Source organism: Vanessa tameamea, chromosome 20, assembly GCF_037043105.1.
Source record: "Vanessa tameamea isolate UH-Manoa-2023 chromosome 20, ilVanTame1 primary haplotype, whole genome shotgun sequence".
Lineage (NCBI taxonomy): Eukaryota > Metazoa > Arthropoda > Insecta > Lepidoptera > Nymphalidae > Vanessa > Vanessa tameamea.
This window is the reverse complement of record NC_087328.1, coordinates 4949781-4969792: the sequence shown is the minus strand read 5'-3', so window position 1 is coordinate 4969792 and position 20012 is coordinate 4949781. Positions and strand designations below refer to the sequence as shown.

General features: G+C 31.6%; 1 protein-coding gene across 1 annotated transcript in view; it reads left to right on the top strand.

Annotated features, from left to right (window-relative positions):
- The first annotated feature begins 591 nt into the window (after nt 1-591).
- LOC113401778 (bromodomain-containing protein DDB_G0280777-like) overlaps nt 592-20012 on the top strand; it is a 52238-nt gene continuing 32817 nt past the window's right edge. The window contains exon 1 of the mRNA XM_026641803.2: nt 592-752. Coding sequence (XP_026497588.1) covers nt 728-752 — 25 coding nt within the window. The 5' untranslated portion in view covers nt 592-727. The remainder of the gene's footprint in view (nt 753-20012) is intronic.

The following is a 20012-nucleotide window of genomic DNA, read 5'->3' as shown; positions in this document are numbered from 1 at the left end:
AAAATAAAGGTCTCATCTAACTACTTACTAACACTGGGTTGGCTATGCAACAAGGCTGGTAACGGACTGACTGCCCCCAAATATATGTGGGCGAACCGAAGAAACTAGTTTGATTTAAATGAAAAATATTTATGTTTGCGTACTTCAAAAAGGAATTGATGATATTATAAGGTCGAGGCGTAATCGAAGCCCCTTGTGTCAATGCCATTCTCAAGTTTTTATATTTATCCATGAGAATCAGTTGAGACATAAATAATATATCAGCATACGATTCAGACCAAGATTAATTTATATATCATAGTATAAAATATCATTTACATGGCCGGTTTATTTTATAAACGTGTCATAACCGCAAGGCGCAGAACGCCTCATGTAAAATAAGGGTAAGCTCATAATGGCTTTTATATTATGTTAAACCATCTAATAATAAAATTAACCATAAAAATAACTTCGAGATAATATCCCAGATAATACAATCGTGTCTCTTAGTTATTATTAAATCAACCGATTATGTATGGTCAACAGTGTCAACAAACCCTTAGCTTCCCGGTCGTCTCCTAGGACAACCCCACCACGTAGAAAGTGAATGCGCCCGCGCAGGCAAACGCGAGGCTGCAACATACGCGGATTGGCGGTCACGCGCGACGTACGCCGCCGCTAGTAACGAACTCCTAATTTCAAATCTTCATAGTATTTTGTGCTAGTGTTTCCATTTCAAAGAAAAAAAATGAAGACTGTTTTCTTGCTCCTAGGTAAGTGTATTATAATTACTTTTTTCCAAAATTTTTTTAATTTTTTTTTGGCTCTACTGGGAACAACCACCGTCTTTTCAGTTGAAGTTTAAAAAAACTACTCGTATACTTTTGTACATTGGAACTTGTAAATATATATTATTATATAAAAAAAAAATATTGCACAACAACATCAATAAAAGTCATATTTGTTATTCAATTAGTTAAGAAGAACTTGACTCAGTACACTTGAATGCGTAGTCAGTCAATGGAAAATGCGCGGGAAAGTGTTATGATCCACTGAAGGAATTCCTAACTTTTTATTAATTATCTATGTATAAAAATTAGAGGTCTTGTTATCTGTCAATCAATTTGAATAAGTAGCTACATTTCATTTTGACACAGATTTGAGTGATTTTGCTCATTTATACTTCAATACGTGAAAATTAAGCTAATTTTAGTTATATTTATATAAATAATATAAACGATATTATCTATATAAATATTATAAAGAGGTAAAAGTTGTTTGTTTGTCTGTATGGGGGAATCCCGAATTAATGATCTAATTCTAATTTTTCACTGATAACATTTTCGAGTACTATAAGGTAAATAAATTATATTATATCTTTTTCTTTACACCCGTGCGTTGCCGGATTACTTTTTAATTCGTTGTCTTCAATTGTTGTAGAAATTTTATTTATTGCATTTTAGGCAAAAGTAATTTGATTCTCGTATGTTTATTAGCTACTTAATGGGCAATTTCGGTATAACGTTATGTTCTTTTTTCCTTTAACACATTAACTAGTACGAGTTTTATCGTACGTTTTACGACAATTGGAAGGCGTCTCTCGTAAAAAGATCTTCACAAGTATTTTGTTTCGGTGCACATAAATCTTATTATTTTTTTTATATGTTATTGAGACTTAAAGTAAAACGATTTATTTTTAAATATTTTTAGATAATGAGTTTTTACTAAATAGTTGTGTGTAATTCAACTTAAAAATCTTTTTATTTTTTTATTTTACGGTATCCAACATGACACTGAAATAGTGAATAAATATATGATTATATTATATAGCTTTATATTACTGTTACGAATGTCAGAAGCGAAAAGTGACCACCTGTAAAATAATGATCTTACTAATCTATCTTTTATCTTTTCGCAAATGCTGATCTCGACTTCAATGATTGTAAGTTCGATTTTGTTCGATAGTTCGTGTAACAATCACAGATATACCAAGTGGCTGATTTCAATCTCTACACGTAGGATAGTTTTAATTTTAAACATCATTAATTCTTCCAAGCAGGTAAACAATGAGATTTAATTAATAATAATAAGCCAACCTCATACATACAAAGGTTGAAAGTACAAAGTTAGTAGTACTAAAACAGTAGGTTTTCCTAGCAATATGAAAATAGAAACACTATAAGTAGGAAACATTGGAACAATACAACACATGCTTTTTATCGACTACGCACGAACAATGGCTGACCGAGTGATTTCTTATTCGACATCACTATGACTCCGAGTTTAAACGCATGCTGTAGAAGTATTGTCATGTTATTTTGAAAGAGAACTTAAGTCAAATAACGCTTATTTTAAACTGTTTTTTTTTTGTCTTAAATGAAATTTTTATCAAACAAATGTAAATAATAAGATTTTATTGGTAATTTATTAATTAACAATACGATAATACCTTATTGGGGAAGCCTTATTTTTCTTTAAAAAAAAAATAAAGATGACGACTAATTTATTTTCCTTATGCTATTTAATAACTGTATCATAAAAATAATTTAATTTTGTAATTAGTATATGTAATTATTTTTTTTTAACTTTTTATATATTATATTTAGTTAAATTGAATATATGATAAAATGATTGACTATGACGCTTCCATTTTAACTATCAATGAATTTAAAAAAAACATATACTTTTTCTAGGAATCTTTCTTAAATTATATTATATGTATATTTTTACACATAAATGGCAATGGCTGATAAAAGTAAACTAATTTCATTACAAATACGCTCCAGGCGGAAAACACTGGCTACAAAACTTAACAAACATCAAATCAAATATTTATGGACATACAACGTTTTTTTTACAAACATTTATAAATTGATACATAAAGTTTCAACGATATGACATATTTTTATTTATAAATGGAAATAAAGTCCAGCTAGTAGGAACTTTTAATATTAGTTAATAACAGATATATTCAAGCTCATGACGGTCTGATACTTCTTAAAACGCCTATGTTTAGGGACCGCGGTATGGTGAATTGTCAAATCCTTTCTCTAGGAATACTAACGCATATATAACGTTTATAATATATAATATTTAATATTATATAATATTTAATATATAATATTTATTATTTCAGTAGCAGTGCCCCTCTTTAAGCCGCGTTAAATTTTTCTTATAAAAAAAATAATAAATCATATGAACTTGCTATGAATGCAGACAAAACTACGCTTTATATACTATCCCATGGAATTAACAATATTTAACAAAAAATGATTTTTGTGTATTCGGTACCTTTATTTTTTTGTAATTTTGAATTATATAGCCTATATAGAATTTGACGAAATTAACACTGAGCGCCATCTCGGAATACTTTATTATACATGAAAGTTTTAATATTTAACTCTTAATATATGTGTATATTTAGTGGTAACTTCTAAATTTATGAAAATGTTAATTTTTAGAATAATAATTAAGGTATACACTAATTTTATGTAAAGCGCGATTTATTCAAAGTGAACGCCCATGAAGAGCGATGTTTATGAATCGTTTTAAAGTAATTGCTAAACTGCAGCGAATAACGTAAACTCGAAATTGATGAGAAAATTATTGTTTAAATAGTTCATTTGAAGCAAATAACAGTAACTGGGATAGAAATGCAATAACCCGTATAACTGTTCATAAGAATGATATTTCTACTTACATAGTATAAAAATAATATTTAGAAAAAAAATGTGTTAGAAGAAGATCTTATATCAGTTTATAAAAAAAAAGCCATCAAAGCTAGCACAATACAATAAATTGATAAATAGACGACGAAATTTTCAATTCAAAAATTTCATTGAGTCTTATCCACGCAATCCTCATTGGATTTTTCATATACTTTAGTGTTAATAATTTGACTCGTAGTGTTCTGAAAAGAAGCATTGCGATATGTGCGGTAAGATATTTTGTACCCACCATGCCCCGTTTTAGTGTTATGGAATAAGTTCGAAATCCTACTAATCCTTAATAAAAAGGCGTCCAACCCGTTACTTTACTAGACGTAACAAATCTATGTTGAAATAATTACAGGCCTGGTTTATATCCAAACCAATGCAGGTCTGGTTCAATCTGATACTAAGACTATTTACGATGTGTAAATACAAGACGAATATTCGAGGTAACGGCATATTCGAAATACAAGTATAATAACACGAATCGGGTTCCTTTCATTAATCGTCTCTAAAACATTTCGCTTTCAATTTCCTTTGAACAAATATGCAATTTACTACGAAATTCGATTTAGCTTTCAAACGATATATCCATATTTCCATATATATATGTCGTATATATCAAAGGTATTTCGGTGAATCGTAGTTGATAGGCAAAATGCTAAAAAATGAGCAATCGTAAAACACAAACGTGTTATACGGAAACCAAAATCAATATATTTAAAAGCGCAAAATTAAAATACGACAATTCGGCCACATGTAGTTAGAATGTAGATTAAGAAACTTTGTGGTATATATTACTCTGCAAAAGCAAGTACGCAAACATATGTGAACTGTTTATATCCTCATCGTCTAAATTGAATTGACACAATAGATATGATATATATACCATAATTTGAGACAAGATAGAAGACGTGCAATCCAGGTAAATATTTTAGGGTTTTTCATATTCTAAATTAAAGAAGTAAAATCAATGCTGCTGGGCTAAAACCTCCTCTCTTCTCTGGGGAGAAGAGTTGGAGCTGACTCCATACGCTGTTCTAATGCGGGTTGGTGAATATACGTGGCAGATTCTCTTCTGCCACATCTAGGTTTCATTACAACGTGTTTCTTAACAGCCGAGCACGAGGTGAATTATAAACAGAAATTAAGTACATGGAATTCCATGGTGCTTGCCCAGGTTTGAACTCAGAAGCATTGGTTAAGACTCACGTCTTCTATTGGCCATCAAGGCTCTTGGTATCACTAAATTTAATATATATATATATATATATATTATATCCTTCGGTTTCGATAAGTACTTTGGAATCACAAAATTATTAATTGTGAAACTGGTAGAGGTGGCAGTCGCTGCTCCGAATTGAACTTAAATTATAATAATAAAATCATAAATAGTGAACGGGAAGTTGCTTCAGTTTTTGAACAATTTTTTGTTGACATACCAGTTTCTACAACTAAGTTACTTATTTCTTCTCCAGCAGTTGCCGAATCATTGATGAAAGAATATGTACGACAATGCAAACCAAAATTTAATTTTACCCCTGTAAACACCAATGTCATAATTTGTACATTTAAGTCATTAGACATTAAGAAAACTGCTGATCTATGGGGTATTTCGGTAAAGGTGATTAATTCAATTATTGATGTGATTGCACCTTATCTTGCAATAATATTCAATGATTGTGTTCAACGTGGTGTATTTCCTGACCTGATGAAACATAGTAAAGTCATTCCTATATTTAAATCTGGTAGCCCTTCAGATCCTTACAACTATAGGCCAATCTCAATACTACCAACCCTCAGCAAAATATTTGAAAAAAATAATCTAAATCAATTATTAGCATATTTCAATAGATACAATCTGCTTCATAGAAAACAATTTGGATTTACGCGGGTCGCTAGACTACCGACGCAGGTATCGAACATATAAGAAATATCAATGAAGCCTGGGAGAAGTCGCAGGATGCCTTAGGGATGTTCTGCGACTTATCCAAAGCTTTTCTTGTGTTCAACATGAAACTCTGGTCAGGAAACTATATCACCATGGAATTAGAGAATGTGTACTCGACCTTCTGACTTCTTATCTTAAGAATAGAGTACAGAGGGTTGACGTTAAAGGGACAAGGTCTCCTGGGGTCAATTCTTGGACCTTTTCTATTCCTCATATACATAAATGACTTGCCCTTTCTTGTTGGGAACAAACATGATATAGTATTGCTTGCTGATGATACCTCTTTGATTTTTAAAATTAATAGGAAACTAGGAGCCAAGGAATCATTAAGGTATAAATTTACAGAAATTAAGATATTGACTGTTGCTTCTCAATATATATTCTGTAATGTTTTGTATGTACGGAAAAATATGATTCTGATGAGAAAATGTGATTCTCATAACATTGGTACAAGGAACAAACACAATCTTGTTACTCCTGTTACTCGACTGCATAGAGTCAGTAACTCTTTTGTGGGGCAATGTATACGTTTCTACAACAGGATCCCAGAATGCGTTCAAAATGCTTTTGTTGCCAAATTTAAAAAAAATGTTAAAGAACGCTTGTTTGCGAAAGGTTACTATACAATTAGTGAGTTTATGTTTGATAGCACACCTTGGGAATGAAACGATCGCCTCCTGGCTGTTTCTATTCATATACAATTACGTATCTACTTAATTTGACAAAAAAAAAAAGACCCGCTGTGTTTCTTACGCCGGTTCTTCTCAGGTCAGGGTGTTCCTTTTTCCGAACCGTTGGTAATGTTTAATTTGACCGTCAATAAGTAAGTGTGATGCTTCTATGTTTAATAAAGGAATTTTGAGTTTGAGTTTAATTTGACAAGACTATCCTATCAATTAAAAATATGGAATATTAATTGTATCGAGAATATCTAACAAGAATTTTCAATATTACGTTACAAGTAGCACGGAAGCTGGATAAATTGGCGAGATTATCAATCGCCAGTAATTATATTTCCTTAACGATTTAAAGAACAATACACATGTGTCAGTAATATTGTAACAATTAAAAGATACTGATCACGTTCTCATGTCAGGCCTTGTATTGTGTTACGCGTGTACAAGATTCCTGCTTTTTGTTTGTGAAATAATTATCGAACGTATTATCTAATGACTAGGGTTAAGGAAATTCTTAAGGGAATGTTTATTCTATAATTTTTTTTGGTTAAACCAATGAACTTTATTATTAAGATCTTTGTGTTTATAATTCCGCTAAAGAATTGACTGACGCTGAGAATTTAGTATGGAGCTAGTTAGTTTAACGGTAATGAAGTAATTGACTATATCAGCGATACCTTCGTTGATACTTACATATAGATCTCGTGGATAACCATTGAGTCAATCAATCAGTCAATAGGAAACAAATACTAGATATATTTGTTTCCTATTGGCCGGTGAAGAAAATACTGGAGGAGACTAACAAATTTCGAAATTGTGATAACCTCTAGTGGGTAGTGATAGGTAGTGAGTTTCTTTATAAGTAATTCAGTATTTTTAAAATACTTGTTGATACATCAAGGAAACATATATGTGTCTAGGTAAAGTATAGTAAAACGGCAAGGAACAGTTTGTCTGACAAACGTTTGATTTTCGAACGTTTGTGGATGTGTTGTGATGATATTCAGTAAGAGAATCAAGAATTTAAAGTTACTCGTGGACGAAATCATTAACCAGTTTCAATAGGTTATGTCAATAATCCGTAGGTTTTTTTATACGTACTATATACATATACAATAAACATAAAAGATGAGATGGCTCAGACGTTAGATACTATGATTTTAACTGGAGATTACGGATTTAAAGCTGGCCAAGAATCATTGAATGTGCTTAATTTGTATTTATAATTCATCTCGTGATCGGCAGTAAAGGAAAACATCTTGAGGTAATTGCGTGTGGGGTAAAATTCTGCCACATATCTATCCACCATCCATCTTCTTCTCCAGAGAAGAGGAGGCACTTGTCCAGAAAAAGATGACGCGTACATCATATAAAAAAAAAAACTATTGTAAATAAAAGAAAATATAGAAAAAAATAGCGAAATAACAATTCCTAAAATATACAAAGTCAAGTAATCTTGTACGAGTATCCTAATCCGATACGAGTCAGCTGTCAATTCTACAGATCATCGACGTATTACGAAATCCAAATGCCGTCGGATTGAAGGTCTTACTGTGCTTTCAAAGGGATTTTGTGTGTTTTATTTGTAGGCTTAAAAATCGTCGATAGTTATTCTTACTACATATTATGTCTTTTGGCAAATTAAAATAATAGATTATTCAGATCATTTGAAATACAGAGAGTAATAAAATACCTCATATAATGTAATGCAACACGTTTTGACAAAGACAGAAATAAATCTGAAACTGCTTCGTTTGTTTACAAAACGAAACCCACTTTTCATAAAAAAAAAACTTAATCGATTTTTAGTCGATTTAAACTCGAAGATATTCTGAAGAAAGTGTAAGAACTGAAAGTGATTTATACAGTAATATCTCTTACACAGTTCACTGTTCACCTTTATGAATGTATATTGGAACCAAAATCGGTGAGCAGGGCAGAATTTTATACACATTTGTATTATAATTGAAGTAGAAAAATACCTAATATTTTTCCGTCTCGTGAGGCGCATGACTCATGGTGGTTGTTTAACTATCGTGTTTGGTATTTCGACAGGGAAGTTGTTAAAAGAATCACCATATCAAGAATTTCAACCGTAAATAGCTTAATTGCCCATGACGCTGTATCGATTAAATTCTAATACAAACAAATTTCATGGTTTATACAAATGGACTTTTTATTAAGTCTTTCAATGTCTTATATCTTGTGTTCCTTGGACGGGAAGACAATTGTTAACGGTTATTTTATTTTTTTTATTTTTACTATTGTTTGTATTTCTGTACTCCAAGTAGGAACCAATAAATAGGTACGTTTTCTTTTTTAATAATAAAATATTTATTTTGGACTTTGGAAAAAAAGGAAATAGTAAACCGTTATAAAAATTATGAAATTAATGGTAATGTTTTTTGTAACTATATTTCACAATGAACGATATAATGCCAAACAATTTATAAGTATAAAATAATGAATGTAGGTTTCGTACAAGTTCATTCACTCGTTCTATATAATACCTAAGTACTTCTGGTTAAGAGATTAATCGACTTATTTGAGGGCTTGGAGCTATTATATTTTTATAAGAAGAGGTTTAAAAATAGAAATTCTGATTTATATTTTTATTTCTAGTAGATGTTATTAGAGCTTAAGAACTTAGATCGCACAGTGGTTAAACTACATTAACTTTTACCCAAGAATGGGTTTAAATCTGGACAAACACCACTGATTTTTCATATATGTTTTTAGTTTGTATTTATAATGCATTGCGTGCTTGGCTGTGATAAAAAATATCGCCAGAAACCTACAGCAGGTATGTGGCAAATGAAATACATAGGATTGTCAAAAGCGCCAAAAACATCGAGTCAAAAAAGATATAGCAATCAACTAGGCATCGCCTACACGTGATCACGAAGATGTGGCTATAGCTTTACAGGTGATTCCGTCGCAGGTGCATTTGTTTCCCTTGAGCATATTCGATCTTGTAATTCTAGATGAACATTATACGTACAAATAGCTTTTGGGTACGGGTCTGACTAGTGTAGCTAATATATTTATGTCGAGGTTTTTTTATTAAAGCTGTAATACTTTTATAAACTAATTTAATGAAAAAGTTCATCGTTACATTTTGATGTTTCTATGCGCAATACACGATAGTTCTTTTTTGCTGAACTAATCTTGATACTTATGATGATGTTGACCTAATTAATTTTGTGCGTCCTTTTTTAAGATAGACTATTCAAATTACCTGGATATACTATAGTGTATTACTTTCTACGTCCGCCCAAGTGCACTGTCTGTTTCCTCGCTCTCAGAATAATGAGACGGTAAAACTTGACGCCAACGGAAAAACGGCTTTACTTGCTGTGTGCTCTTCTATGCACGTACTTGTAAGTACAAGCAATTCCTTATCCAATATTTCTGTTCACAGTATTGCTAATAAGAATTAAAACTTAAGGTTTAAACCCAGTACCTTTGGACGTACGTCCTTATAAACTAGCCACTAGACAATAAGGTTAAATCTAATCAAAATATTATTTATAAAAGGATTTTGAATCGTTGTATTACAAGATTCTACCGAGAAGAACCATAATTATCATAGAAATATAATATTTAAGATGGCTTTTAATATATCATATATTCTGGTAACATTCTCATATATATCATGTTATCCCGTATATTTGTCTTAGCATACATGTTTAATTATCTTTATTATCTCAGGTTTGCGGTGAAGGAATATATCGTGAGGATTTCCTGCATTTGTCGCTGGAAATTCAAAAGCGTGTTTACCCAGTATTTCCACGTATGTATTGTGGTTAATGAGATTCAGAACTCTACGTGGTATGAAGACTTATTAATACAAAATTTATAGAATTCATTGAATATAATATTGTTAAGTAACTATGATTACTTATTAGTAGCCACAGTTACTGTGACATTCTATTCAGTGTCTATCCCGAATAAAATTAGCATGGTCGAAATAATATTCTGAATTAGATTTCGTCACCTTTGTTTTTAACTTTCATATGTTTTTTTTTGTCGAACACCAATGTATATTATACAACATTAGTATGAAATAGTTAATCTTAAACGCTGATATCCCGTCATTTATGAAAAAATGTAAGAAAATTACGAGTAATATCAAGGAATGTGTTACGCGGGATACGACGTGACGTACATTTTTGCAAGACGCTGCAAAGATGTGAAATATTTCATGAGGAATTTCGTCTATTCGATAAGACGGAATTCAAATTGAATCATATTTCGTTGGGATTAATTTTATATATATAAAAAATGGTATATTTTGTCATGTTTTCTCTGACAGTACTTGATGGTACTCTGTTAGTCCTATGTCAGACTTCTGGTACTGACTACTCTTACAGGGTGGTGGTACAGCTGATTCATAGAAAAAAAGGTCAAAAGGTTGATTAAGCAGTGTTTAAATAAGTAACCCGATTTCCCTTTTCCTATAAAATAAACAAAATTTATTAGGCAAATGTGAATATTAAGAGGGATGAATGAAAAAGAAAATTACAATGCACTGAAATATATCTTTTTAATAATATTTAATAAAACATGTAACACAAGTCGGTTTTAATATATTTATTTATATACATTAAATACTTGTAAAAATTAAAATAAAGCACACATTTTTAAGCAAAATTTTATAAAAATCTTATCCTTAGTCTCACATGAGTTCCCAGAGGATGTCAAAATATATTCCTAGACACGCCTATCATGTTTCGTATTAACACATAGTGTATGAAAATATGTTTAGCTTATTTAAATGTAACTCATACGTACAGCTACATATTCTCAATAGTCATAATATTATAACAAGGTAAGGTAAAATTTGTTTGTTTTTAATAAATCACGAAAAAGCAAATAATCAATTTGATTTGTATGTGTATTTTTATTCCGCATACATATTGAAGAACCGAGATGGCCCAGTGGTTAGAACGCGTACATCTTAACCGATGATTTCAGGTTCAAACCCAGGCACCACTGAATTTTTAAGTGCTTAATTTGTGTTTATAATTCATCTCGTGCTCGGCGGTGAAGGACAACATCGTGAGGAAACCTGCGTGTGTCTAATTTCAACGAAATTCTGCCACATGTGTATTCCACCAAACCGCATTGGAGCGGCGTGGTGGAATATGCTCCAAACCTTCTCCTCAAAGGGAGAGGAGGCCTTAGCCCAGCAGTGGGAAATTTACAGGCTGTTAATGTAATGTAATGTATGTAATGATATTCAATTTTTTCGTTGATGGTGTACTTATATGGCCGCAGTTCAAATTTATTTCGGCTTTTATTAAAATATTGCATGTTCATATCAAAATAACCGAAGTTGTAATAGTCCGATGGTAGAATACCCGTGCCTTGAAGAGCACGTACATCCGTTGGTGCTATAACTCAACACTTTCCAGTCGTGTCGATTCAGCCATGCCGTTGGATTGTGAGGACGAAGGTATAAAGGTTCTGTATATGTATGTACGCTAAATTGTGTTGTATAATATCTTCTCCGCAAATTGCTATTTCTTGAGATTTACCACCGGCATCGAAATACAGTTCAGATGAGTTTTTACAAATAAAAAAAAAAATATTTTCGTGCAAAGAACTAAATATGTTTATTATATTTAATAGTTCATGTTTCTGTACACGTCCTGTTGTACATTTCCGTGGCATTTACGAAATTAATATTACAAAATTTTATTTCACTTCATTTAATTTTGACTCAAAGAGAGCTCAAAATCTAGATAATTATTATTTAATTCAATTTTAATGTTTTGTACACTTTTAAGAGAAATGTAAATTGAAATTTGCTTATATTCAGCGCAAATTGAGAGATTAAATAAAATAAAAATTGATTTTATGTAATAAATAATTGAAATAAAAAAATAATTCATGAAATGATTGCTTCTTATATCAATTTTCTTTTCTCTTTATTGTTGGTTTTTGTTTGGATTAAGTAATGCATATAACATAATATAATATACACATATATAAAAAAAAATGTCAGGTATTATATATAATTTATTTCAATCGTAAAATGTTCGTGTCTCAAATAAACTTTTCATGATTCTTATTTTCTATACATACATTTCAGTAACGAGTAACGTGGTATGTTATATCAGATTAAATTACTTAACTAGGTGCTATTTATGTTTAATATCATAAACTCATACTAGAACGTTAAAGTAAAAATATTAAAATTTAATGAACTATATCTAACTAGCTTCCTTATTAAGTAAGTAAGTGAATAAGTCATATCAAAACAGGTTAGTAAAGTAATATCCTGTGCAACTAGTACCGATTGGGATCTTCTGCGTTTAGGCTAATTCTCTACCGCGGAGATGACGCAAAGATATAATACAAAAACTAAATAGAGGTATATAAAGTAGGCATCCTGTTGTAGTAGCCGACATTCACCAAGTGATGGTGTAATATTTTTCATTATTAAGAAAAACAGTTCAATATTAATCAATTATGACAAGGACTTATTAATAATAAACGAATTAATACGTAGAACACAAACTTAATAATTATTTATTTTGACTTATATTTTATTACCCCTTTTATAATTATAAAACATCTCGAAATATATAAAAAAAAAATTATGTAGTTTATATTTAACAAAAACATCATGGAATCGTATCTATATTATTCCTAGTTAAGTAATTATTACAAGTTGATTGATTATTACAAGGATATTGCAATTATTCCTTGAAATAGAATAATAAATAAAAATAATGTAAAGTAAACAATATAGGTACGTATTGTATTGAATTATACAATTCACTAACACACAGTAACAGAGTAATGCACGATGCGATGTTGAGCAATAGGTACTAGGCTATATGACGCTATATGTCAGGTGGAGAGGTAGCTTTCGTACACCGGGGTTCGGGAATTATCGTCTTCCGTCTGTACTTTGTTATTACGCAATGTTATCCAATGCTTACATAATAATCTCCCATACCATCACGCATAAAAACCGGTAAAATTCTCATCTATTAGTGGTTTGCGGGTTAATGTGGATGCAATTTAGATATCAATAATAAGCTTCCTGTTCAATATATATGTCTAACTTAAGAGGGTATATAACCTACTCCAATGGCAAGAGGCGTACAAATCAACAACTAAGACTTTGTATTGACATGCCATTAATCAAATCAAATCTAATCTTATTTATTCAAGTATGCACATAAAAGCACATTTAATATAATCTTGTATTTAGTATTAAAAATTTTTTGAAATTAGAATTCCAAATTTTTCCGTCCTCTGAAGCCCTTAAAAAACATTTCCACTTAGAATACAATGAGCTATCGCTTATATTTTTAGAGCCTCATATCTATTTTTGACGTTTTTCAATTTGTTGACCAGACCTGACCTGACTATTAACCTGAAATACTTCGCTTTGTGGGTTATAAATAAATAAATAAAAAAATATTGGACAACATCACATACATTACTCTGATCCCAATTTAAGTAGCTAAAGCACTTGTGTTATGGAAGATCAGAAGTAACGACGGCACCACAAACACCCAGACCCAAGACAACATAGAAAAATAATTAACTTTTTCTACATCGACTCGGCCGGGAATCGAACCCGGGACCTCGGAGTGGCGTACCCATGAAAACCGGTGTACACACTACTCGACCACGGAGGTCGTCGGTCGACCACGGGTCATGGTCAGAATAAAGCAATAAACGTTAATTGGCTTTAATTTTTTTAGTATTCCAAGTTAGAAATAACTTTGGAATCTTATTATAGAAACGAATACCGCGCCCCAGGAAGGATATATTAAATTGCAAATTCGGAAACTAGGTTATTATTGGCATTGGTCGAGATCTCAGTAATCTATGGTTTTCATTATATATTACGGAACTATGGAAGTGAACTTTTGTGGATATAAATAATTAGAATCGAATAGTGTCATTTTAAAAATAAATATAAACTAATTAATAATTGTTTGCACTAATGCGTAAGTCAAAGGTTTGTTTACCTTTACTCCTTCTGCTATTAGAATAGTCTATGGATGGAATACTTGGGTAGCAGACGGACGTTCACGGGTGACTATCCTTCTTGATTTGATTAATTTTGCTTTTTTCGAATGACGTATAGTTCTACAGTAATACAGTATAATTGTGGCTTTGGTATTACAAGATTTAACAGTTACGTCTACATTTTATAATATATTTTATATGTATACGTTTAATTAAATAAGTATAACATTTATCTACTTCATTAATATTATATTATATTTAAAGATAAAATTTTGGAATGTGTCAATCAAGAAATTAATAGATCATATTTGTTACAGTTTTTGTTATAGTGTCATTTGTATTGGATAGAGTTTATAATGTAATTATATTTTTAAAAAAATTATGATTCCATCTTGTTAGGCTAAAATAAAAATATTCCGGGTTGGGTTAATTCAATTTATAGAAACAGTTTGAGTTTCGAATGTATCTAGAAATCTCTTTTCTAGAAAGGACTGTAAGCCGTTGTTCCTGTGCCTAATCTGTTTTATGCCTAGTCCCATAGCTATCCCAGCGTATTTTGATAAATTGTAGGATATCCACTGCAGCACAGCCCTGTACTATACTATCTCCAAAATTTAAATTGACCTCCGAGGCCGATGTAAACCAAGAGGAGTTCATCATCGTCACCAATGTGTTAAACAAGTGACAAGTAGGATCACTTGTCTCTACTACGAGTAACTTGTTTGTTAGTTATTCTCTCGAGCAAATAAAGTTGCAACAAGACATTTAGTGTACAGTAAAGCCTAGTGAACGATGAAAGAATACTTTGATCTGTCTTGCATGTATCGTATAAAATTGTGCTACTTATGTAGCCCCAACCTTCCTCTTAAAATATTGAAAGGTTTATCCCTGTGACAATAATACTTTTCAGTTTTATCTTGTATTTACAGCTTGAAGTTTTTTTTAACTACTAAATATAAGTAAGTACACACGTAAATTAATTGTAAAACAATTGAAAATCAGTATTCATAATTATAATCCTCTATTTCCCTTTATCAATCTCCACTTCCGTAATTCGGTAACTCAATTACGCTAATTTCACGCTTTAATTGAATTATTAAAAAATAATTACGCGTAATATAATTAATGCTTCATTTTATAAAGCTAAATGGAGCCAAAACAAAGATACAGCTAATTTGATTAAAGTTGTTATATCATTGAACGTTTTTTAAATAAATTTGATACATAACATGTAATATCTCATCTAAAAAGGTTTTGTCGATTTTAAGATGCGATTAAACTATTAAACAACAGTCAACAGTTCAAAAAAATTAACGCTCTTTTTATTCTGCATGTAATTTTTTTTTTAATTATTCTCTCTGCTCGCATCTGTATGATGACTGTATGGTGTCAGGACAAACCGCATTTGTTATTCACAGCAGGACTTTGAAATAAGCTTTGCAAACAGACGTCTGATAATAAGTCAACTTCGTGCAGACACCATTCACAATTACGGGTATAACATCAAAGGTGGCATTTCTAGTATATATTAATAGTACTAGTTCAATGACCCTTTAAATCGATAGGCTCAAAAAGATTTTACTCGTACTCGTAGAATATTTAATAAAATACAGATACATATAATAATGTCCATACTGCTTGTACTACGAAAACAAACTTATTAATCCTGATAACCGACCATACAATTACACAATTACGTGAGGCAATGAATACGATTTTTTAATAGGATTCCGGTAAATGTTTTACGATTTTCAAAAGAAATAAAAATTCCTAGCCTTTTTAAAATAATATCTGTAAGAAAAATATATATATTTGGCTGAAATATGCCGATGAGTTTCTTTCACTGATTCATCTATATTTTGAGGTAGGTGATTTTTAACTATCAATAAATAACAGAAATAAAAAAAACAGAAGAAAGTGGTAATTGAAATCAAACACAACATAAAATAGTACGATGGAATTCATTGACATTTCGATAACAGTTATAATAAGGTTTGTAGGAAACATAATTAGCACAGAAACACCTCAATATGAACCAATTGTTCGTGTGACCTTCAAAATTCTGTTAACTGGTATGAGAATGTTCCAACAATGTGATCTGATGGTAGTGTTCCGTGACCTCGCTATTGTTTTTATATTCTCTCGTTCGCGTTTCTTAATATTGTATAATATTAAATTTGTGGGAATTAATTTGCGGTTTTGCGGTACGAGTACGACCCAGTTCATTGTCTTGTTACAGATATTTTAATAATCATATTAATTCCATAATTTATTAACTTCGTGTGTTTATATTAAACCTTAGGTAATTTTGATGATTTATAATATACATAGTAAAGTAATGTACTTGTAAATGTTCTACTACTTAAGGTATTTTCTCGCCTTAAGAAAATTTTGGAACTAATTCCACTTCATATTCCAAAAACTATAAGTTTAAGTTACACAACGTGGCACATTTTCATCTCACACGTGCAGGTTTTCTTTCGATATTTTCCTTCAACATATGAACAGATTGTTAATTCATTAATGAATTTGAGTAATAAGTTAGTCAACCTTACTTGTCACCTTTAATGTACACGTAGATGTTGGTTTCAATGCAATATATAACGAGAATACGACGCCCTACTGCAGATGTTGGCCACGAAGGCCTTTGTCAACGGATATTGCCCAACTACAAATGAAGACAGTACAGTACAAGAGTGTGTCCGTACACACAGAGATACTCACTGTTCCTTCTCTGGTGCCAAAATCCGATGGGATGATATTTTTTTTATGATATAGTTTGGTTTTAACCTGATAGTTCAGTGTATACCAATTCCCATATACTGTAGAAAATATTAACCATTCCTCACATTGCCAATGCACCACTTTCCTTGGGAGTAAAGAACTTCATTGAGATTTTAGTTACACTGACTTACTCAACTTTCACACCCGAACACCACATTACTAAATATTTCTGTTTGATGGTGGTGCCTACGAAGGTGGGCTTTGCCCAAAGCTGTAGCACCAGCGACCGAAGATAGGTCAGCTACAGGAACAAAGTGCCTTTCAAGGTGAGAGAGTATAAACCCAGTCAAATCGAGCTGTATTGAAGATTACTTGTAAGGTAAAGCCAACATATTTTATGACCCGACCTGGGACCTCAGGCCAAAACTTTGAACCGAAACCTGACCTAACTATGTATACTTGGATAGGTACTTACCTAAAGAGTGAGCTATGCAAGCCGAGATTGTCCAGTGATGATTTTGGGTTCAAACCCATGCATGCACCACTGAATTTTCACGTGCCTAATTTGTGTTTATAATTCATCTCGTGCTCGGCGGTGAAGGAAAACATCGTGAGGAAACCTGCATGTGTCTAATTTCAACGAAATTCTGCCACATATGTATTCCACCAACCCGCATTGCAGCAGCGTGGTTGAATATACTCCAAAACTTCTCCTCAAAGGGAGAGGAGGCCTTAGCCCAGCAGTGAGAAATTTACAGGCTGCTAATGAGCCATGCAATATATCCTATATAACACTAGAAACATTTTGGTTATAAACTTTGTCTCTCAACTAAATTTTATCATTTGAATTTGGAACTATTAACTAGCTGCAAAAATCTCATTAACAATAATTCGTCGATATTGTTTAGAACTGTCCTTCATACCTATCTTGAATAAATCTCTAGAGACTGAGTTGAAATAAAATTGGAACGACTGAACTATATTTACAGTGCCTCGGCAAACTGGTCTAATTTATTAAGAGTAAAACGAAACCATTTGTTTGTAGCCGATAGCGGTTAATCACTTAGACGCACCCACTTTGCTTACTAAATCTAAGTGAAAAAACAGGTCAGTTTTTTATTTACTCTATGTAATGATACCTCATTCTTTGATATTTAGGATTGAATCGGGATCAATGAGGCTTACATTTCTGTTTTCGATCAAGATATTGTGGGTTAATGGATTACAATATTGTAGATATTGTATCAACAGTGATACAAATAAATCCAATTATATTTGAACCGTAAAACTTACCTTACCGAAAGTGCATAGCACTTATTAAATATTATTATTCTAATAAAATGATAATTGCTGTATTCATTGACGGATGTAATAAAATTTATCAGAATAATAAAATTACATTTATGATTCTCGTAGTTTATGAAGATAACATATCAAGAAAAACGGACATTAACTTTAACACTGTGAAAAACTCTCTCTAAATCTAACGCAATCATCGGTAAAGATGTAAAATCTAACCAGTATGTAGACATCTAACCACTCAGCCGATCCGGCTACCGTGAACTATCACGGTCCATGAAATACATCTAACTATAGACAGTTGAAATGTTAAGGGGGGCTCATAAATAACAAACGTGATTTTTTGCCGTTTTTGTAGATAGTACGGAACCTTTCGCGCGCGAGTTCGACTCGCACTTGGCCGGTTTGTTTTTATTTTTTATATCCATAAAATATTTAAATACAAACACAGTGTAAACAAGTAGCGCTCACATAAACGAATACCAAACCACATATTTAATATATTATCAAAGACGATTGAATGGCGTTTACCTTTAAATCTAAGCTAAGCTAAACATATAACATAGAATATTACTCCCATGAACAAATGAAAGGTGAAAATTCAATTAAATGCAAATATTCTATGTCCATTATCCATTTGCTTACGTTGGAAAGCCAATACCGCTCCTGAATGGAATGGAATCCTTTGATTTAAACTTGTATATTTAGGTCATATTCATTCTAGAAATTCAATAGATTCTGACTATTTGTTGTTTGAACGTGGAACAAAGGAATGTATAGAATTCACTAATGGGATACGATTGTGAATGTTTGAGCTCATTTATTGCACACACTAGTGTAGTGATGAGTTTAAATTAGTTTTGTGTTCTTAATTTAAAATTTTCGGATTAAAATGGATTTATGTTTTTTTTGACGTTCTATTTTTGGGCATTTCGTCCTGCATTGAAATGGAAACATTTGAACTCCTATTCATGTGTGACCATTATTTCTTACTTTATCTCGGACATTTTTTGTTAAATATTAAAGTTGATGTTATTATATACACTAAGTGCATAGCTTTACTGAGTATAAAATCGAGAGCTTATAATCGTGTATTGATTATATTATTTTTTTCGATTTATGATTAATAATATAAAGCAATAAATGGAAACAGTTTTGTTCTTGTATTGACAATACAGATGCTCTCACTGTTCACAATGAAAGCCAAATAGAAAGATTCGCTGATAAGATAAAAGTCAGATAAAACACAGGATAAACCGGTCAGACTTGGTTTTCGTGTAAATAGCGCCTCCCCGTTGCCAACTTCCTAACACTGGACTGTTACTCAACTACAGAAAATCTAAGTAACTTTTATTGAGTTACCTACCTGACCTACAACTTATAGACTAGGCACATGCGATGAGCAAATTGTAAGAAACAAGGTAAGATACGTAAAGTATCCGTGAACAATCTATCTATCTATTTCATTCTTATTACTCTCGGAACCCATAATTTCCGCTAATAAATTCGAACCTACAATATAATAATGCTTTCACTGTTCACCGCATTTATAATGGCAGCGGCTTGCTAACAACAAATTATATATTTCACATGCTTGTTTGAACATGATTACGGCGTACAAAGTTTTAACTGCATTTAATTCTTTGAGTTTAATTTGATGTCATTGTATTGCCA